The sequence below is a fragment of the Cherax quadricarinatus genome, chromosome 63 (genome assembly GCF_038502225.1).
Source record: "Cherax quadricarinatus isolate ZL_2023a chromosome 63, ASM3850222v1, whole genome shotgun sequence".
NCBI classification, from domain to species: Eukaryota; Metazoa; Arthropoda; class Malacostraca; order Decapoda; family Parastacidae; genus Cherax; species Cherax quadricarinatus.
In genome coordinates, this window is record NC_091354.1 from 13,912,177 (window position 1) to 13,935,374 (window position 23,198).

Sequence of the window (23,198 nt, forward strand, 5' to 3'; positions counted from 1 at the left end):
ACAGAGATAGGATGTTCCAGAGAGGGGACACAGGGACAAGGGGTCACAACTGGAAGCTGAAGACTCAGACGAGTCACAGGGACGTTAGGAAGTATTTCTTCAGTCATAGAGTTGTCAGCAAGTGGAATAGCCTAGCAAGTGAAGTAGTGGAGGCAGGAACCATACATAGTTTTAAGAAGATGTATGACAAAGCTCATGAAGCAGAGAGAGAGAGGATCCAGTAGCGATCAGTGAAGAGGCGGGGCCAGGAGCTGAGTCTCGACCCCTGCAACCACAATTAGGTGAGTACAATTAGGTGAGTACACACACACACACATGGGAGGGATAGACTCAGAAGTGTCCCTGTTTGCAAATGTGAAATTAACGAGGAGAATTAAATTAGATGAGGATCAGGCAGAACTACTATGAGACCTGGACAGGCTGCAAGCCTGGTCCAACAACTGGCTCCTTGAATTTAACAGCAGACTGAGGATAGCCTAGGTGGCCAAAGACTGCAAACCTTACTCAAAGAAAAGGATCTTGGGGTGAGTATTACCAAGCATATCTCCTGAGGTGCACATCAACCAGATAACTGTTGCAGCATATGGGTGCCTGGCAAGCCTGAGAATAGTGTTCCAATACCTCAGTAAGGAATAATTCAAGACTATACACAGTGTGTCAGCCCCATACTGGAGTAGGCAGCACCAGTTTGGAACCCACACCTGGTCAAGCATGTCAAATTTGAGAAAGTGCAAAAGTTTGCAACAAGACTAGTTCCAGAGCTAAGGGCAATGTCCTACAAAGAAAGGGTATGGGAAATTGGCCCGACGAAACTGGAGGACAGGAGGGTTAAGGGAGACATGATAACATACAAAATACTGCGAGCAACTGACAAAGTGGACAGAGACAGGATGTTCCAGAAATGGGACACAGAAACAAGGGGTCACAACTAGAAGTTGAAGACTCAGATGAGTCAAAGGGATGTTAGGAAGTATTTCTTTAGTCATAGAGTTGACAATAAGTGAAATACAGTCTCTCCTCACTTAACGACGGAGTTCTGTTCCTAAGACCATGTCGGTAAACGAATTCATCGCTAAGTGACGAGCATACTATAATGGTATTGGGTTTGTGTCAACCATTTTTGATATTATTTTAATGTCACCTTTTCGCCATTTATAACATTTCTGGTATATTTTTAAATATACAGTATTATACTGTATATTGAAACAAATAGAATAGAGGAAATCAGCTTTAATATACATTATTTAGGTATGAATACTGGTCAGAGAGCCCACTGTAAGTCCAAGGTGTTGGTAAATGAGTATGTCGCTAAGTGCGGAGAGGCTGTAGTCTGGCAAGTGACATCGTGTAGGCAGGAACCATACATAGTTTTAATACAAGGTTTGATAAAGATCATGGAGCAGGGAGAGAGAGGACCTAGTAGCGATCAGTGAAGAGGCAGGGCCACGAGCTATGACTCGACCCCTGCAACCACAAATAGGCGAGTACACACACACAAGGAATAAGGAATAAGAGAGACGTGATAATGACATATAAAATACTGAGATTAATTGACAAGATGGATAGGGACAAGATATTTCAGAGATGCGACACTGCAATAAGTAGTCACAAATGGAAGCTGAAAACTCAGGTAAGTCACAAGGATGTTAGGAAGTATTTCTTCAGTCACAGAATTGTCAGGAAGTGGAACAATCTGGGGAGCGATGTAGTGGAGGCAGGATCCATACAATGCTTTAAGAAGAGGTGCTATAAAGCTCATGGAGCAGGGAGAGAGTGGACCTAGTGGCAACCAGCAAAGAGGTGGGGCCAAGGGCTGTGACTCGACCCTTGCAACCACAAATAGGTGAGTATGTACATACATGCTCTTGCTATTAATAGTGATACCATTCCTTTTACTGTGGCATTCATGGGGAGAAGAGTGCTGAACCCAAGGGAGTCGTGCAGTGCCTAGGGTAATGTGAAGCAGGTAGGCTTGATCCTGAGAGGAAAGGGGGGGGGGGATAATCATGTCCTGTTCTTTGGATCAAGTACCCTTTGCCACTGTGAAGGAGCCTCCCTTGAGGGGTGTAATAGTAATGAAAGTAGAAGATAAATAACTAATTCAAGCATATAATATTTGTGCTTTATAACTATTATATAATTTTCTTTTTATTAAAAGAAGAGGAAACATACATGTCACTAATATATTCATATTACATATTTTCTTGTAACTGATATGCCTCCTACCAGGCACAGGGGGAATTACTAATAGACTCCTGGCTGCCTTCAAGAGAGAGCTGGTCAGATACCAAAAATCAGTACCCAAACAGCCAAGCTGTGGTTCATACGTTGGACTGCATGTCATCAGCAGTAACAGCCTGGATGATCAGACCCTGATCCACTGGGAAGCCTGGTCAGGGACTGGGCCGTGGGGGCACTGACCCTCTGAACACCCTCCAGATAGATAACTGTTGTATTTCTATGCCCAGTAGCTCGGTTGCTAGCACACTCAGCTTACACATTGAGGTCAACGGTTCAATCTCCAGTACGGGTGGAAACATTCGGACATATTCCCTTAAGACACCTGCTATCCCTGTTTACCTAGCAGTAAATAGGTACCTGGGTGTTAGTCGATTTGTGTGGGGTTGCATCCTGAGGACAAAATTAACCTAATTTGCCCAAAATGCTCTATATAACCAGGGATTTTCTATACAATATGTCACTGATGTCAGCTGTGGTCTGTATACATTGGATCATGTACTTGTAGAAATAAAGATTAGTGTTATTATTTACAAGAACCCCAACAAAAGTAAGCCACAGTGTTTGACTTTATTGGAATATATGGGTTAATTTATACATAAGGTACTATATAAGATAATTTTAAAACTGTAAACTTCTGTAGTGAACCTAAATAAAAAATTACTTCCTTACTAAAAGTGTGCTGTATTTATTGCAAATAAATTTTACTTGTTTATTGATCATTTTTGAACTACACACGATAATTTACCTCACTCAAGACAAATTTCACCTCCCACTATCTTGACCAATGACACAAACACCACCATTTACTGCTTCTGTTTTGTATATGACATTAACATGAGATATTTAAGAAGAGGAAGTAAGATGTAAATATAACTAGAGGAAGGGTGAGCTTCCCCTGGTATATAAGAGCCCAAGACACACTACCTGCTCTTTCACCTTACCTTTAGGACGGAATTAACAGTTTCAGGTGTGTTGTATGATGTATGGCGTGTATATCCTGGCTAGTGGAGTGATATATGAGTGAGCACTGAGAGGGAGGTGGAGGTGAGGAGCACTGAGGAGCCTCAACACCACAACACTACTGATGCCTCACCGAGATATTTAACTCATTCTTTTAGTATAAACAAAAATAACACCGGGGGAAATATCCCAGGTTGGTCCCTCTGTGTGTTTATTCCACCTGGGTGGTGTTTATTATTACTGGTGTTATTGTGGTTGCTGGGGTTGGTGAGAGGTAATGATATAAAATGTTTAATAGTGATATGTTAAAGGAATGTGTGGAGGGTGAGGGAGGTAAACAAACAATGTTATAGTCAGCTGACTCTATCTTATCTTTGAAATAATGGTGTGCACTGCCCACCAGGTCACCAATTACACAAATGTGCAGCACCTGGGTGTCTGTATTTGAGTATCTATTTAATTTCAAGTAAAGATTGCCCAGGTGTCGCGCATCCCAGGTAATTTACACGTTACTATGTGTGATAATTGTACCTTTCTTTACCTGTTGCTAAATAAATAAACCTACTTATACATGTCTAGATCTTTATTTTACGTTAATGACTGTTCTTCCAGTTATTAATCTAGGAAGATAATGTCAGGATAAACCTAAGAAAGTCAAGCATTGTGGTATATTTCCAGTGTGGTTTTTTTGGTCGTCTACCACAGATGTGACCACAACGGAAATAAATTTGTTTCATTTTATTAAATTGTCTTAAGTTAATATTTACATAAATTACTGTAGAAAACAATTGTAACAACTGTATTTATGTGTACCTGTACCTAAATAAACTTACATTAACATTAAAGAGATCAGCTTACAGTAATGGATCCCTTTTAGCTCTCTTCCTGAAGTGGCTAATGCTAGGACGGGCGTTGACATGTGCTGTCTGTAATGAATCTGATTATAAATAATAATTTTTATTTCTACAAGTACATGATACAACATATAAAAATTGCTCACAAACAGTGTCCAGAATATCTTACTGTCAATTTTGTCAAGGTCGGGAACCAAAGCAATCATAGTACTAGGGGGAGAGAGCACAACTTTGTAGTACCCACAGTCAGTGGCCAGGCTTCAAACACCTTTTATTGTACAGCAATAAAGGAATGGAACAGACTACCCACACATGTCAAAGCCAGTCATAGCATGAACCAGTTCAAGAAGAGTGCCAAAAGGTGTCTGATGAATGTAGCTACAGAAAGGGAGGGGAATGATTTTCTATTTTTTAGCTAACATACGTGTAAATTTTACCTTATTCCTAGTAATGGCCCTCGTATTGTAGATAGTCTTAATACCCTCGTGTAGTAGATAGTCTTTTTAGTATGATAATAAGATGTTATCTTCATTGTATAATAATAAGAAAATATTATAACCTTTACATTATAATAATAAGGTAAAAGGACCCCAATGGAAATAAGTCACTCAGTCTGACTTTTTTGGGTTATCCTAGGTTCTCTACACATATGCTGCTATGTATGATAATTCTATGTAACTGTATTTGTGTATACCTGAATAAACTTACTTACTTACTGATATCATTGACATACTACTATGTATATGGAAAGCCCTTGTTATATACAGAATTTTGGTTAAATTACATCAGTTTTGTCCACAGAATTCGACCCACACCACTTGATTAACACCCAGGTACCTATTTTACTGATAGGTGAACAGGGACAGCAGGTGTTTTCCAAGTAGCTATCACACATGCATTTGATCCAGGGAATTGGAGTTATCCTACCTTCATTTTCTTTGATCAAAATTGATTACCTCCCAATCCCATGCTTTATAATCCCAATGCATTTAGCAATTCACCATAATTAAATTAAATGCCTATTAATTCCTAGTTGTATCTATTTACTACTAGATGAGCAACAGGTTAAGTTGTGACCCAACCACTATTGCTCACCTACCAATCTTCCAAGCACATTACATGGAGACAGAGCCCAGGTTTTTTTTTTTCTTGGGTGGGGAATATTTAATTTTGAAATGCTTCTTTATTTTTCAGTTTCAGCACTGTATGACCCCAATGAGTTTATCACTTTCATGAATAAAATCCCCTTAAGGGTAAGGAGCTCTTGATCCAGGGAAGTAAACCTAGCCTCACCTTGCATCAGACTTGTCTGCATCCCATTCCCCATGTTCTATATGACCCCTAGGGGTTCAGTGCTTTCCCATAATTAGTGTGCATGCTAAAAATTTGGAAGTATAGTACTGTATATATAAGTTCTCTGTGCAGTAAAACACTATGTAAAGTAATATGAAATGGCCAGTGTGGAAAAAAAAACATAGAAACATAGTATTACAGATATACAGTAGTTATTTTTATTCAGAACTGAAATTACAGGTACATTTAATGTGTATAATATTTTACCTTCAGCTACTGTAGCCAAGAATGAATTTTACGGAGATTCTAAGAACAAATGGGAGCCAGTTGACATGGTCACCAGATGGTCGTTTTTGTGCTGTGCCCGTGATAGGAAGACTAGAAATCAGAGACTCTTCAACACTACAAATTTTAGTTACCTACAACTGTACTGATTTTGTCCAGGTATGTAACCAATTTGTTCTGATTGAGCTGTATTTAAAAAAACATGCACTTTCAGTACTTCATGTACTGTAAATGTAAAAACTTTTGTCTAATCTAATGTATCAGAGTGTCTTTCCACATAGCTGTACCAAAGTTTAGCTTTTGTTTTCATTATTGCAATATATAGTTGTCTGCTTTCATAACCAGTATGTACTTGCCAAATTAGCTTACCTACCAATAATTGTTTTGTTAACTGAACATACTTATTATTTTTCCCCAAAACTGCAGAAATCAGCTGAAACATTATAAAATTAATATATTTCATTGATGTTTAATACTGTTAACTAAAATTAGGCTCATCTTATAAAGGCTAGGTAGGAATAATATACAATATTATATTTATAAATTATATTAAGGTTAACCCTTAAACGGTCCAAACGTATATATACGTTCACTCGCGTAGCGCCCCAAATTTTTTGAGGAAAAAAAAAATCTTTTCTTTTAAAAGGAAAAAAGAGCATATGGTACCCAGGTATCCCCAATTATTTTAATATGGCACACAGTGAGTGCACACACCCATTCTCTCATGTCTAGGTGACTCAGGCTTATTGTGGCAATGTTGTAATAAAGTTGGTAGAATTACCGACAATATGTAAAGTAAAAGGACACAAGTGCAACTAATGTGACATTTATTGTGGCAACGTTTCGCTCTCCAGGAGCTTTATCAAGCCATTACAAACAATACATGGACACAGAGGGTATAAATATTAATAGCTTTTATATCCTTTTACTCATGTACGAATTAATTGCTCTTCCTTATTGTATTATTTTTGTTACTACTACTACTACTACTACTACTACTACCACCACTAGTGAACATCGAAATGTTACCTCACTAGTATTGCACCTCACTCAGAGCCTTTATATACCCTCTGTGTCCATGTATTGTTTGTAATGGCTTGATAAAGCTCCTGGAGAGCGAAACGTTGCCACAATAAATGTCACATTAGTTGCACTTGTGTCCTTTTACTTTACATGTGGCAATGTTGAATGAATGACAAAGAAAGCATATATATACGTTTGGGGCACTACGCGCCTGAACGTATATATACGTTTGGACCGTTTAACCCTTCATCGCGCAAGGGGTCCGAAAATTTGAAATTCGAACTGAACTCCCTATGGTGGATAGAGTAACTCAATACAAGGTCACTGATCCCATATAAATTGATTTCTGATGGTTAGTTTTCGAGCAATTGCCAATCTCCGAAGACCGAAAATATTAGGCTGCTCCCGACAAAGGGATTAAAAAATTTTATGTTGCAAACTTGCAATTGTTAATAAAACACACCAAAACAATTTTTTAAATTTAATATACAAACAGACAATATAAAAAACATAAATGGAACTTGTATCAAAACATTTTTTAATTGTTACAAAAATATAAAAAGGAAGCAAATATCAACAATGCCAAATTGCAAAGTGATGCAAGTTTCAATCCCTATATTCCTGAGATTCATTTGGAAGACCTAATTGCAAGAGGCTTTTCATGTTCATATGCCGGCAAAGGATCATTTTGAATGTCATCTACGGTCCACTGAGATGAAACTTGAAGAGCAATATTCTCATGGATCTCTTCCTCATCCGGGTATTCCTCAATCCTAAAAGTTTTCTTTTTCCTCATTACTTTCTGCTTTTTGGCTGGCCTTTCTTTCCTTTCTTCCTCCTCATCATCACTTGACATCTCTGCATCCTGTGCATCCGGTGGCAAGTATTCATCACCACTATCCAGCAATTCTGGTTCGTCTACCTCTGGTTCCGAGTCACTGTCTTCAGAAACGCAGACATACCTCGACCTGCTGGTCGACTGCTCCCCATAAAACAGCCTCTCATGGAACTGGAAGGACAATAGAAACCTCCTGTATAAATCCAGACCACTACAGAGTTCATATATGCAATTGAAAATTTTTTATAAATATTTATTTGACTATAATTGGACATTCCCGGAAACTCGCGCAAGACCGAAAGAATTCGGACTAAAATGCTTGCACTTTTTTCAACTGCATGCTACACTCATATTATGCTTCACACGGACTTTAGGTATATATCAAAATATGCCTAAACTATTCATGTAAGCACTAAACACAACAATCAGTACTTACCGACATTGTAGAATGTATAATCCAAGAGTAGATTAGTAAGGGTGGAGGGAAAAATGCGTGTGTGTTCGAAGCCAAGCCGCCAGTGTTTATATTTTGATCTGTCAACCAATGGGAAGGCGGCAGAAGCGAACTGTACTTAGCTGAAGAGACTCAGGGAAGGCTTGTGATTGGTTGGAACTAAAGAACGGGAAGCTGGCCGCGTGGGGCGCGAAGTATGACACACGCCAAAAACACGTAATCAATACCGAATTATTTCGGCCAAGATCGACAAAGGGTTAAGGGTTAAATTAGGTTACTAAGTTGCTTTTGGTGCAAAATTAAAAATTTACATTGGATGTTAATTCTTATAAATAGAGTCTTAAGAAAATGAGTTTATAAGAAAATTCACCTTGTTTGACCATTCTAACTGAAAAACACATTACAGTATATCTATTGTTTTATCAGTAGTTAAGATGATGGACTGCTGTTGTTGAAGGATCTGATCTTTTATTTGGCCCATGCTTATTCAGAAGTATAATTTTTGTATTATAGCACTATACAGTAAAACTGATCTGAGTCATATTATTTAAAACATTTCCTTAAGTGCAGATCTGTTATTAATGCTACTTAGAATTTTTATTATTATTATTATTTATATTCTCAGGTAGTAGAATGGGCTCCTGATTCCTGTTATGTGCTCACTGGAAATTACAAGCGTTGTGTAGCTGAAATATGGTCAGTTGAAGACCCTGATTGGAGATGCAAAATTGACGAAGGATCAGCTGGTCTTTTAAAAATATGTTGGGCTCCAGACAGTCGGCATGTCTTGACTACAGCTGAGTTCTATGTAAGAAAATCATAAAAGTATTTGAATTATGATGACAAATTTTTTTTTTTTTTTTTTTTTTTTTTTTTTTTTTTTTTTTTTCAACAAGTCGGCCGTCTCCCACCGAGGCAGGGTGACCCAAAAAAGAAAGAAAATCCCCAAAAAGAAAATACTTTCATCATCATTCAACACTTTCACCACACTCGCACATTATCACTGTTTTTGCAGAGGTGCTCAGAATACAACAGTCTAGAAGCATACACATATAAAGATACACAACATATCCCTCCAAACTGCCAATATCCCAAACCCCTCCTTTAAAGTGCAGGCATTGTACTTCCCATTTCCAGGACTCAAGTCCGACTATATGAAAATAACCGGTTTCCCTGAATCCCTTCACTAAATATTACCCTGCTCACACTCCAACAGATCGTCAGGTCCCAAGTACCATTCGTCTCCATTCACTCCTATCTAACACGCTCACGCACGCTTGCTGGAAATCCAAGCCCCTTACCCACAAAACCTCCTTTACCCCCTCTCTCCAACCCTTTCGAGGACGACCCCTACCCCGCCTTCCTTCCCCTATAGATTTATATGCTTTCCATGTCATTCTACTGTGATCCATTCTCTCTAAATGACCAAACCACCTCAACAACCCCTCTTCTGCCCTCTGACTAATACTTTTATTAACTCCACACCTTCTCCTAATTTCCACACTCCGAATTTTTTGCATAATATTTACACCACACATTGCCCTTAGACAGGACATCTCCGCTGCCTCCAACCGTCTCCTTGCTGCTGCATTTACCACCCAAGCTTCACACCCATATAAGAGTGTTGGTACTACTATACTTTCATACATTCCCTTCTTTGCCTCCATAGATAACGTTTTTTGACTCCACATATACCTCAACGCACCACTCACCTTTTTTCCCTCATCAATTCTATGATTAACCTCATCCTTCATAAATCCATCCGCCGACACGTCAACTCCCAAGTATCTGAAAACATTCACTTCTTCCATACTCCTCCTCCCCAATTTGATATCCAATTTTTCTTTATCTAAATCATTTGACACCCTCATCACCTTACTCTTTTCTATGTTCACTTTCAACTTTCTACCTTTACACACATTCCCAAACTCATCCACTAACCTTTGCAATTTTTCTTTAGAATCTCCCATAAGCACAGTATCATCAGCAAAAAGTAACTGTGTCAATTCCCATTTTGAATTTGATTCCCCATAATTTAATCCCACCCCTCTCCCAAACACCCTAGCATTTACTTCCTTTACAACCCCATCTATAAATATATTAAACAACCATGGTGACATTACACATCCCTGTCTAAGACCTACTTTTACCGGGAAGTAGTCTCCCTCTCTTCTACACACCCTAACCTGAGCCTCACTATCCTCATAAAAACTCTTTACAGCATTTAATAACTTACCACCTATTCCATATACTTGCAACATCTGCCACATTGCTCCTCTATCCACTCTATCATATGCCTTTTCTAAATCCATAAATGCAATAAAAACCTCCCTATCTTTATCTAAATACTGTTCACATATATGCTTCAATGTAAACACCTGATCTACACATCCCCTACCCACTCTAAAACCTCCTTGCTCATCCGCAATCCTACATTCTGTCTTACCTCTAATTCTTTCAATTATAACCCTACCGTACACTTTTCCTGGTATACTCAGTAAGCTTATTCCTCTGTAATTTTTACAGTCTCTTTTGTCCCCTTTCCCTTTATATAAAGGGACTATACATGCTCTCTGCCAATCCCTAGGTACCTTCCCCTCTTTCATACATTTATTAAACAAAAGTACCAACCACTCCAACACTATATCCCCCCCTGCTTTTAACATTTCTGTCATGATCCCATCAGTTCCAGCTGCTTTACCCCCTTTCATTTTACGTAATGCCTCACGTACCTCCCCCACACTTACATTCTGCTCTTCTTCACTCCTAAAAGATGGTATACCTCCCTGACCAGTGCATGAAATTACTGCCTCTGTTTCTTCCTTAACATTTAAAAGTTCCTCAAAATATTCTCGCCATCTACCCAATACCTCCATCTCCCCATCTACTAACTCCCCTACTCTGTTTTTAACTGACAAATCCATATTTTCCCTAGGCTTTCTTAACTTGTTTAACTCGCTCCAAAATTTTTTCTTATTTTCATTAAAATTTCTTGACAGTGCCTCTCCCACTCTATCATCTGCTCTCCTTTTGCACTCTCTCACCACTCTCTTTACCTTTCTTTTACTCTCCATATACTCTGCTCTTCTTATAACACTTCTGCTTTGTAAAAACCTCTCATAAGCTACCTTTTTCTCTTTTATCACACCCTTTACTTCATCATTCCACCAATCACTCCTCTTTCCTCCTGCCCCCACCCTCCTATAACCACAAACTTCTGCCCCACATTCTAATACTGCATTTTTAAAACTATTCCAACCCTCTTCAACCCCCCCACTACTCATCTTTGCACTAGCCCACCTTTCTGCCAATAGTCGCTTATATCTCACCCGAACTTCCTCCTCCCTTAGTTTATACACTTTCACCTCCCTCTTACTTGTTGTTGCCACCTTCCTCTTTTCCCATCTACCTCTTACTCTAACTGTAGCTACAACTAAATAATGATCCGATATATCAGTTGCCCCTCTATAAACATGTACATCCTGGAGCCTACCCATCAACCTTTTATCCACCAATACATAATCTAATAAACTACTTTCATTACGTACTACATCATACCTTGTATATTTATTTATCCTCTTTTTCATAAAATATGTATTACTTATTACCAAATTTCTTTCTACACATAGCTCAATTAAAGGCTCCCCATTTACATTTACCCCTGGCACCCCAAATTTACCTACTACTCCCTCCATAACATTTTTACCCACTTTAGCATTAAAATCCCCAACCACCATTACTCTCACACTTGATTCAAAACTCCCCACGCATTCACTCAACATTTCCCAAAATCTCTCTCTCTCCTCTACACTTCTCTCTTCTCCAGGTGCATACACGCTTATTATAACCCACTTTTCACATCCAATCTTTATTTTGCTCCACATAATCCTTGAATTAATACATTTATAGTCCCTCTTTTCCTGCCATAGCTTATCCTTCAACATTATTGCTACTCCTTCTTTAGCTCTAACTCTATTTGAAACCCCTGACCTAATCCCATTTATTCCTCTCCACTGAAACTCTCCCACCCCCTTCAGCTTTGTTTCACTTAAAGCCAGGACATCCAGCTTTTTCTCATTCATAACATCCACAATCATCTCTTTCTTATCATCTGCACAACATCCACGCACATTCAGACTTCCCACTTTGACAATTTTCTTCTTCTTATTCTTTTTAGTAATCTTTACAGGAAAAGGGGTTACTAGCCCATTGTTCCCGGCATTTTAGTTGACTTTTACAACACGCATGGCTTACGGAGGAAAGATTCTTATTCCACTTCCCCATGGATATAAAAGGAAAATTAATAAGACCAAGAACTATTAAGATAAAATCAAAGAAAACTCAGATGAGTGTGTATAAATAAATGTGTACATGTATGTGTAGTGTGACCTAAGTGTAAGTAGAAGTAGCAAGACATGCCTGTAATCTTGCATATTTATGAGACAGACAAAAGACATCAGCAATCCTACCATCATGTAAAACAATCACAGGCTTCGTTTTACACTCACTTGGTAGGACGGTAGTACCTCCCTGGGTGGTTGCTGTCTACCAACCTACTACCTATAAATTTAGTGTAAGGATTTAACCATATTGCAAATTTCACTTTAATTGGTTAGGTTTTTTTTTATGGAAGATTTAATGCTAGAGATTAATTTAGTTTGTAAAGTACAGATTTTCCTATGGAGCATCATCGCTCAGTTTAATGTTATCAGTTTTCACAGACTAGTTAAACAGAATTTTATAAAACATTGCTGCATTACACTTTCCAATCATTTTTCCTCTCAGTTACCAATTCAAGCAGCCATTTTTCAGAATCCGTCTTGTCAGAGAAATGGTATAAAATACCGACACAGTGGAAGTAGACACAAATGGATTGCAATGAGATTCTTTACTGACAATGTTTTACCCATGTGGTGGGTAAATGAATACCAGAAAAAAAAATATGAATTATGATGAAAGGTTGAAAGCATTAAAGATCCTCATGTTAGTAGCTAGGAGGAAGAAATATGATAATAACATATAAAATTATATGAAAGAATATGTAGAGGTTTAAATTAAGAAAAAATAGATATGAAGGGATGCTGGTAAAATTAAATTTCTCTATAGATAATTGTGGTAAAAGAATGGAATGAATTGACATATGAGGTAGTTGGTACAACTATTAGAAATTTAAAAAAAAAAAAAGATGAATACAATAGTGATGATGGGACATCATGAGCTTAACTATGCTTCTGTAACTACAAATACAACAAGTAATTTGTTTGATAACAAACTGAATTTTTATTCTGATAGTGCTGTTATGAGAAATACACAGTGCTAGTCACAGCATTATGCTGGGTGAGCACCCTGGCATAATGCCATGATGAAAATCAAAGGCCTACCATACAGAGGGGTCTTTTTTCGTCAGTGCATTATGCCAGGTAGCAGCCATTAACATGACATCATGGCCTGCTGCCACACTCCACAGTGACTCCTCACTGCTCATGTGGCTACCGTGGTGAGAGAAAGTGTTGCACTTTTGTCTCTCATCTGCCCCATCTTTTGTCCGGTGTTCCCTTTGGTTTTGGGGCTATACATGTTTGATTATGAGTAAAAGGAAGTCTTTAACACCTGAACCTATAGCTCAAATCATAGGGCTTCACAAAGCTGGGCACCAGATGAAAGAAATAGTAGAGAATGTTGGTGTGTGTGAGCATTCAGTGAGGAACTGTGTGCAGCGTTTCAAGGCTGCTGGCCATGTCAGGTTACCATCTGCCAAACTTCGGCCTTGCCGCTCGAAGAGGACATCTGTTCGTGCCATAACTGTGTTAAAGAAGCAGTTAGAGAGTACACCTAAGAAAACTGCTAGAGAATTGAAAGAAAAGAACCCACATATTCTCTCAGAGGTGTCTGTAAGAACTGTTAACAGACGTGTGTCAGAACTGGGCTACAGTAGTCACTGCCAGGTTAAGAAATCGATCCTCTCCAAGCCACAGAAGAAACGTAGGCTGGATTATGCAAAGAAATATCTTCACTGGACTCCTCAACAGTGGTCTGAAGTACTTTGGAGTGATGAAGCGACCTTCACCGTCACCTGTAACCGTGGGGGACGTGTACCAGCCCAGAGGTAGTGACCCACTAGACCCATGCTACACCTGTGGGACCACCAAACACCCAGACTCGCTCATGGTTTGGGGGTATTTCAGTGCTTAGAGTGTTGGTGAACTTATTTTGCTTCCCAAAAACCAGTATATGAACCAGTATAATTACCTGGAGTTATTGTGTGACAATTTACCTGAGGCGTTTGACAAGTGTGGGGCTACGGTTTTTATGCAAGACACTGCACCATGTCACACTGCCAAATCTGTAGTTCAGTGGCTTAAGGACTGTTAAGTGAGGTTCTTTAATGACGGACCAGGTAATTCCCCAGACCCAAACCCTATTGAGAATCCCTGGTCAGTAGTGAAACAAAGTTTACTGGGCAAGGATATCAGTTCCATCTCACAGCTGGAGGCTGCTCTACATAAGGCATGGGATAATATACCTCTCCAAACCCTCAAGAATTTGTGTGTGAGTCTTCCTACACAGCTGAGGGGTGTGATTAAGCATAAAGGAAGCAGCACCAAGTATTAAAACCTTAGTAAGTGTGCAAATATATATTATTATGTTTCGTGGTACATGTTTGTGTTTTGGTACTTGTGCGGGGAAGGGGCAGCATAATGCCATGACTAGCACTGTACTTTCTCTATACATGTATATTTTAGGGAATAATAATAAAATATTATGTGTGATGAATTCTTATAATAATTATCTATTTTTTTATTTTATGTACAGTTACAAATAACAGTATGGTCTCTGGTTAACAAGTCAGTCTCGTATATAAAACATCCAAAAAACATTGCACAGGGATTACAGTTCAGTCCAGACCATGACTATTTGGCTGTGGCTGAGAGGCGAGAGTGTAAGGACTTTATCTCTCTCATAGAAACTAAATCGTGGCAGTTAGTTAAGGTAATTAATAGTATTTGGTGTAATTGTTTGTAATTTTTGCATACATACTACTGTAGTATATACTATACTGTATTTTTAATAAAATAAAAAAATTCATTATTTTCCAAACTAAAAGTTTGATATACATATTAAATTAAAGAATATGTATTGGTAATTAATTTATATTTACTGTAATAAAATGTACTGGATAGTGCATGTCCTAATTTCACTTTGTTTTCTCAGCACTTTGATGTAGGAACAAAAGATCTAGCAGGTTTTCAGTGGTCCAGTAATGGCTCAGTTCTTGCCATATGGGAAACTCCTCTAGAGTATAAAGTGCTTATTTATTCTCTTAGTGGGCAGTGTCTAGCAACCTATTCAGCATACCAGTGGTCACTTGGTATAAAAGGAGTGATTTGGTCCCCCTCTGGCCAGTTCCTAGCAATTGGTAGTTATGATCAGAAGGTAAGTGTCTTCAGTATCTCACAGAATTGTATTTAATATACTATATAGTTCAGGTCGGCCATCACTAATCTGGCAACCAGTTATCCAGTTCCATTAGTAATCCGGCACTAATTTCAGCTAGCATAATTTCAAATTTCATCATTATACTGACTCAAATTTCATCATTATACTGACTCAAAAATAGTGCAGATGGTTGTAAATCCAGAGCAACAAGCCAGTGGAGGAGAAAGCAGTTATGAAAATGAGGAAAATGTAGCAGAAAGATTCTATATTGATATGTTAATTAAGTGTATTCTAACCTAACCACTCTGTAATTCGGCAAACTCGCTAATCCGGCACACTGCAGGTCCCAATGATGCCGGATTAGTGATGGCCGACCTGTATATACTACATATTTTAGGGTGGATAGGTGAGCAGTGGCAGATGTTGCAAGTGTATGGAATAGGTAGCAAGTTACTAAAATGCTGTAAAGAGTTTTTATGAGGATAGTGAGACTCAGGTTAGGGTGTGTAGGAGATAGAGAGATTACTTTCCAGTAAAAGTAGGCCTTAGACAGGGATGTGTAATGTCACCATGGTTGTTTAACATATTTATAGATGGAGTTGTAAAAGAAGTAAATGCTAGGGTGTTGTGGAGATGGGGTGGGATTAAATTATAGGGAATCAAATACAAAATGGGAATTGACAGTTACTTTTATGGCCTCTTCCCCCAGAACAACAGATATTAGAGCCAGCAAATAAAACCCCCCTAAATTCCACCAATATGACATTTGTCTTTAGAAACATACAGGGTCTAAAGCCATCAGAAAACAAAAAAATTCCTTACATCAAGGGACTGCTCATGGAGTCAAATGCAATGTTTGCAGCATTCACAAAGACCCACATAAAGGATCATTATCACAACGAAATATGGATCCCAGGTTATAACCTATTCCGATGTGACAGACTAAACAGGCAACAAGGGTGGGGTTGGCCTGTACAGTGGACCCCCGCATAACGATTACCTCCAAATGTGACCAATTATGTAAGTGTATTTAAGTAAGTGCATTTGTACGTGTAAGTTTTGGGGTCTGAAATAGACTAATCTACTTCACAATATTCCTTATGGGAACAAATTCGGTCAGTACTGGCACCTGAACATACTTCTGGAGTGAAAAAATATCGTTAACCGGGGGTCCACTGTATGTCACAGAGTCGCTCATTTGCACAGAACTACTAAACACTTCAAATGATGTAGTTGAAGTTTTGGCAGTAAAGATCAGAAACCAAAACCTTGTCATTGTGGTAGTATACAAGCCTCCAGATGCAACTTCCCAACAATTCCAAGAGCAGCTTGAGAAAATTGACCACTGTCTGGAAAATCTCCCAACTCCTGCCCCAAACATCTTTCTACTAGGAGATTTCAACCTGAGACACCTAAAATAGAGGAGTATAACAAACAATATTTTAGCAGAGATCACCCTGGGAGGCTGCTCAGATGAAAATTCACACACACGAACTATTAAATCTCTGCAACAAATTCACCTTAAACCAGCAAATCGTAGAGCCTAGAAGACTAGAAAATATGCTGGACCTCATCTTCACTAACAGTGATGATCTGATACGTAATATAACTGTATCAAAGACAATTCACTCAGCTCACAACATAATAGAGGTACAGACATGTATGCACAGGGCTCCAGACCAGCAAAATGTAAGCAGTCATGAAGATCTCTTCACGAAATTCAATTTCAATTACAAAAACATACAATGGGATCAAGTAAACCATGTCCTATATGAAACAAGCTGGGAAGATATCCTAAACAACACGGACCCAAACATCTGCCTTGAAAAAATGAATTCTGTGGTTCTTGAGATCTGCTCAAGACACATTCCATTAAGAAAAAGAAAGAGAAGATGTAAACTAGAAAGAGAGAGATGTTCCCTATACAGACGAAGGTGAAGAGTCACAGAGCTGTTGAGTGGGGTCAATAAAGTGGAATCTCTACTTACGAGTTTAATCCGTTCCATGACCTTGCTCGCAACTGGATTTGCTCGTTTGCAGAGTCAGTTTTCCTCATTTACATTAATTGAAATGGAATTCATTCCAGTGGAATTCCAGGCACAAGAAAATACTTTAATAATTTACCCAATATCAACTCTACAGCTTATTTATCTATCACAATTCATGTAATATGACATAATAAACAATATTAGTAACATAGAAACATGATATATACACCAGAATGAATAAAATACATGGCATTAGGTATGTGGCTAGTGGTGGTGACAGCAGCCATTGTTGTTGGGGTTTATAGGGCCACCACAGAGGCCATTCCTGCTCCTGACTACATGTGTAGAGAACCTAGGATAACCCAAAAAAGTCAGACAGAGTGACTTATAAGTGTCACACTCCTAATGCTTCACTTAACTGCTACATGCTTAATGCTACACTTAATTGCTACACTCTTAATGCTACACTTTGCCACTGTTGCTTCATGTTGTCTGCCACTGCTACCTCATGATGTCTGCCACTGCTGCTTCATGTTGTCTGCCACTGCTACCACATGATGTCTGCCACTGCTGCTTCATGTTGTCTGCCACTGCTGCTTCATGTTGTCTGTCATTGTTGCTTCATGTTGTCTGTCACTGCTGCTTCATGTTGTCTGCCACTGCTACCTAATGATGTCTACCACTGCTGCTTCATGTTGTCTGCCACTGCTACCTCATGATGTCTGCCACTGCTGCTTCTTGTTGTCTGCCACTGCTACCTTATGATGTCTGCCACTGTTGCTTCATGTTGTCTGCCACTGCTGCTTCATGTTGTGTGCCACTGCTACCTCATGATGTCTGCCACTGATGTCGCCAAAGAATCGAACATTTCTGCTATTTTGAGCTCAATTTCAAGGTATTTTTCATCATGAAACCAATTAAAATCATATTTATTTTTGTAGTATATCTTCCATTCTATCACATGAGACCAAATAAAACGAGAATACAACCATAAAAACCATACGAAAATATACCGCTATGGGGAGGCTAATATCTGAGAAGTGAACTCCGTTATTTATTGTCCGATTTCTTTAATTTTTGGTGTACATTATGAAGCACTTTTCCATCATACATCGCCCAAGTTTCAATAAGATAGTCAAACAAACAACTAAGATCCAATTCCCTAGATCAAGAGCAAGAGCCCCCTCACCAGTGTCAATTAACCTCCCTTGAGGCCCGCTCGCATCTGGAAATTTTGCTCGCATTTGGAAGCAAAAAATCGACTGATCACCTGCTCATATCTAGAAAAACTTGCACATTGATGCACTCGTAAGTAGAATTTCCACTGTATATCTGAAATACGAAGGGAATCACTAGTCAATGAAATTGCAGATATCGAACTTAAGCTGAAGGAATCTTATAGGAGACAAGAATCACAGGAAAAACTAAAAGCCATAAAGGAAATTGAAAAAAAAAATACTTCTCTTATGTCAAATCTAAGGGAAAAACAACATCCAGTATTGGGCCCCTGCTTAGGCAGGATGGGACATACATAGATGATAGCCAAGAAATGAGTGAGATACTAAAGTTCCCATATGACTCAGTGTTCAGCAATCCACTGCTCACTCAAAGGGTCGACAATCCAAATGAATTCTTTATGAACGAAACCCAAAATTTGGTCATCCCAAAACTCTCGGATATTATTATAATTCTACAAGATTTTGAAGAGGCAATTAATGACATGCCCATGCACTCTGCCCCAGGCCCAGACTCGTAGAATTCCGTGTTCATCAAGAACCGTAAGAAGTCCCTATTGCATGCCTTCAGCATTTTATGGAGAGGGAGCATGGACACATGGGTCATCCCACACACACTAAAAACAACAGACATAGCCCCACTCCACAAAGGTGGCAGTAAAGCAATTGCAAAGAACTACAGACCGATAGCACTAACATCCCATGTTATAAAAATCTTTGAGAGGGCTCTAAGAAGCAAGATAGCCAACCACCAAGATACCCATCAGTTACACAACCCAGGGCAACACAGGTTTAGAGCATGTCGCTCCTGCTTGTCCCAGCTACTGGACCACTATGACAAGGTCCTGGATGCTGTAGAGGATAAACAAAATACAGATGTAGTATACACAGACTCTGCAAAAGCTTTCGACAAGTGTGACCATGGTGTAATAGCACACAGAATGCGGGATAATGGAATAATGGGAAAAGTTGGTAGATGGATCTACACCTTCCTGACAAATAGAACACAAAGAGTAATAATAAACAGAATAAAGTCCCAGGCAGCCATGGTAAAAAGCTCTGTTCCACAAGGCATAGTACTCGCTCTCATTCTATTCCTCATCCTCATTTCTGACATAGACAGAGATGTAAGCCATAGCTCTGTGTCTTCCTTTGCGGATAACACCCGGATCACCATGGCAGTGACCTCCATCGAAGACACTGTGAGACTTCAAGTGGACATCGACGAAATCTTCGAATGGGCCACTCAAAACAATATGAAGTTCAACGAGGAGAAAACTTGAAGAAATTAAAAATGTGTCAGGGTATACCACAAATTCTAACCATACAATAGAGCAGAAAAGTAATGTGAAGGACCTGGGAGTGATAATGTCAGAGAATCTCGCCTTCAAAGACCACAACAATGGATCTACCTCATCCGCTAGGAAAATGATAGGATGGATAATGAGAACCTTCAAAACTAGGGACGCCAAGCCCATGATGATTCTCTTCAAATCGCTTGTGCTCTCTAGGCTGGAATACTGCTGTACACTAACGGCCCCCTTCAAGGCTGGCGACACTGCAGACCTGGAGAGTGTACAAAGAACTTTCACGGTACATACAAGTGTGATAAGGCACCTAAACTACTGGGAACGGTTGAAGGTCCTTGATCTGTACTCCCTCAAACGCAGGCGAGAGAGATACATGATAATACACACTTGGAAGGTCTTGGAGGGATTGGTACCAAACTTGCACATGAAAATCACTCCATATGAAAGCAAAAGACACGGCAGGAGTTGCAATATTCCCCCTATGAAAAGCAGGGGTGCCACGAGTACACTGAGAGACAACACAATAAGTGTCCGGGGCCCAAGACTGTTCAATTGCCTCCCAGCATACATAAGGGGGATTACCAATAGACCCCTGGCTGTCTTCAAGAAGGCACTGGACAGGCACCTAAAGTCAGTACCTGACCAACCGGGCTGTGGTTCGTACGTCAGCTTGTGTGCGGCCAGCAGTAACAGCCTGGTTGATCAGACCTTGATCCACCATGAGGCCTGGTCTCAGACCGGGCTGTGGGGGCATTGACTCCAGGTAAACCTAATAAGAAGGTAAGTAGTGTGTTGAGGGATCTGTGGTAAGAAAGAAGTTTATCTATTGAGGTAAAATGAAAAAGGTACCAGAGTAGTATAGTTATTCCAACACTTTTATATTGGTATGAGGCATGGGTTTTAAATGTTGCAGCAAAGAGGAGGCTGAAGGCAGTGGAGATGTTATATTTGAAAGCAGTGTGTGGTGGGACTATTACGTTATGTAAAAGCCTGCTGCTTGCCACAAGTGTGAACTCTCAAATCCATGCACTCAGTATCCCTGTAGAGCCTAATTGCAAATGTTATACAACTGTAGGTAGTATCCTACATACCAGTATGTTAGCAGTTGTACTAACAAAAATACTTTTCAGCCAGTGAGGTGCAGCTTTGATATTCAGACACTCATATGCAGCTGTAATGGGATGTAAGTATTTGAAACAGTTTACTAGCTAACTTCATTAAACATCACATAATAGTGTATTTACCAAAAAAGATCCTGCATAAAGTGAGATAAACCTATGCAATATTGTATATTAAACTGTAATCTATAAATATCAAGATCTACTATACGCAGCAAAACTGTACACACACTCCTCGTCCCTCCTTGCTGCATAATAATTGTCCATGTTGATCTGAGCTATGATGTAGCCACTGTGGAATTGCCATAGTCCACCAGCAAATTAATTTTTAACAGAAAATTAAATAAAAGTAAATACTGTTTATGCAGTATTACCCATACTGCCAAGCACAAATGGTGGTTGATAAATTTGGAATTTACAATTATAAAATAGCTTAGAATTGCAACATCATGAGGTTGCAAAAAAATATTGTAATTTTCCATGTTATTTCCTAAAATATTATGCCTCAGAATTTCCCTATATCTCTTTCCTCCCTCCTCACATTCCCTCTTCCCCTCACCCCTTTTGTTTAATTATTGTAGTGTTGTTTACAAATACAGTAGACCATTATATTAAACAATTTTATTTGGCACATTTCGGTTATTGCACTATTGAAAAATTGCAGCACAGTTTTATACAACACTTCATAAAATTAACTTAACATGGTTCGGTTTGTGGGAAGAGAAAAAATTTGGAGTGTTGCCTGCAGGATACTTCCCCAACACAGCTAGGAGCTAGCTGTGTTTATTATTATGTTTGTGAATTGAGTTTAGATCTTTTAATTGCCATATCTTGTATCTGCCAAGCAATTGTTGCACCCGGTAGGCATACAAGTGTTGATGAAAGTGCCAAGAAAAGGTTTAAGTCTAGGAGTTACGAAGAAAATCAAGACATTAGACAAGCTTAAGAGTGTCTCACGTGTGGTGGATATAGTGAGGGCCTATGGCCTTAATGAAGCGTCAGTTCGTACAATTAAAAAGAACGAGGTGAATATACGAGCTTGTGTAATGAATAACCCAGGATGTCATCTCATGAAAAGAATGACACGTAGATCACAACAAGTAAATAAAACTAAAAACTTGCTGCTTGAGTGGATCAAACAATAAACAAAGAAAGATGTACCACTTAATTTCATCTTAATCAGGGAAAAGGCCTTACAGTTATTTAAAGCAGTGTGTGATAAGGAAGGAAGGCCTGAAAGAGAGTGCATGTTTAACACAGGCTGGTTCCACAACTTTAAGTTGCATAATAAGTTACATAACATTAAGTTTTCAGCTGATCATACAGCAGCAAGTAATTTCCCTGCTGAATTGCAGGAAATTATTTCTGAGGGTGGCTGTGAGCCACATCAAGTGTTCAATGCTGATGAGACAAGTGTTTTTTGGAAGAAAATACCAACAAGAACTTTATCAGTCAGCAGGAGAAAAGTGCACTGGGCTTCAAGACAGCAAAGGATCGCTTCACCTTGCTCCTTTGTGATAATGCGTCAGGTGATATCAAGGTTATTTACCGCTCTAAGAATCCTTGTCCTTTGAAAGGTGTAGATAAAAACACCTTACCAGTAATTTGGAGGTCAAACCAGTCAGCATGGATGACAGAGGAAATATTAATTGACTGGTTTAAGCATCACTATTCCTGAAGTCAAGTTTTACCTGCACAGCAAGAACCTTGCATTCAAGGCTCTCTTCATTCTTGATAATTCCATGCTCATCCACAAGCTTTGCTGGATGTTACCCTACACGTAAAAGTTGTATTTTTACCTCCAAATATAACATCTTTAATACAACCACTGGATTGGGGAGTTATTAAGTCATTCAAGTGTAACTACACAAAAAAAAGTTATGAAAAAACTAGTTGCATCAATGTATTCTGACTCCAACCTGGCAGTACTGTACCATGTTTCTGGAAAAAATTTAACATTGCAGATGCCATCAGCTATGCTAGAAGTGCATGGAGTGAACTGCCTCAATCAACATTAAATGCAGCCTGGGTAAAGTTAAGGTCTTCTGTAGTTAATTCTTTCACTGGTTTTTCCTTGCTTGAGAGTCAGGTTCTGGAAATTGTTCAGCTGGCAAGATTACAAGGTGATGGTTTTGAAGATATGAAGAAGATGTGAATGAGCT

General features: G+C 39.0%; 3 protein-coding genes across 4 annotated transcripts in view; 1 reads left to right on the top strand and 2 right to left on the bottom strand.

Annotated features, from left to right (window-relative positions):
- The window catches only part of Ehbp1 (Eps15 homology domain containing protein-binding protein 1), a 488,549-nt gene extending 485,228 nt beyond the window's left edge, over positions 1-3,321 (bottom strand). Inside the window, exon 1 of the mRNA XM_070098683.1 lies at positions 3,183-3,321. The gene's annotated coding sequence lies outside the window, so the exon portion shown is untranslated. The remainder of the gene's footprint in view (positions 1-3,182) is intronic.
- LOC128698180 (WD repeat-containing protein WRAP73) overlaps positions 3,259-23,198 on the top strand; it is a 56,060-nt gene continuing 36,120 nt past the window's right edge. Inside the window, exons 1-5 of one of the 2 annotated variants that reach the window (XM_070098639.1) lie at positions 3,259-3,394; positions 5,622-5,792; positions 8,574-8,756; positions 14,762-14,938; positions 15,161-15,382. In XM_070098639.1, coding sequence (XP_069954740.1) covers positions 5,637-5,792; positions 8,574-8,756; positions 14,762-14,938; positions 15,161-15,382 — 738 coding nt within the window. In that variant the 5' untranslated portion in view covers positions 3,259-3,394; positions 5,622-5,636. Of the gene's footprint in view, positions 3,395-3,525; positions 3,699-5,621; positions 5,793-8,573; positions 8,757-14,761; positions 14,939-15,160; positions 15,383-23,198 lie in introns of those variants that run through there. The other variant, XM_053790287.2, reaches the window with a different exon arrangement.
- On the bottom strand, positions 7,149-8,003 carry LOC138854574 (uncharacterized). Its single transcript, XM_070098533.1, has 2 exons — positions 7,931-8,003; positions 7,149-7,665 (listed from the first exon to the last, which is right to left on the bottom strand). Exons 1-2 carry the CDS (start codon positions 7,934-7,936, stop codon positions 7,285-7,287), a joined length of 387 nt encoding a protein of 128 aa, XP_069954634.1. The 5' UTR covers positions 7,937-8,003; the 3' UTR covers positions 7,149-7,284.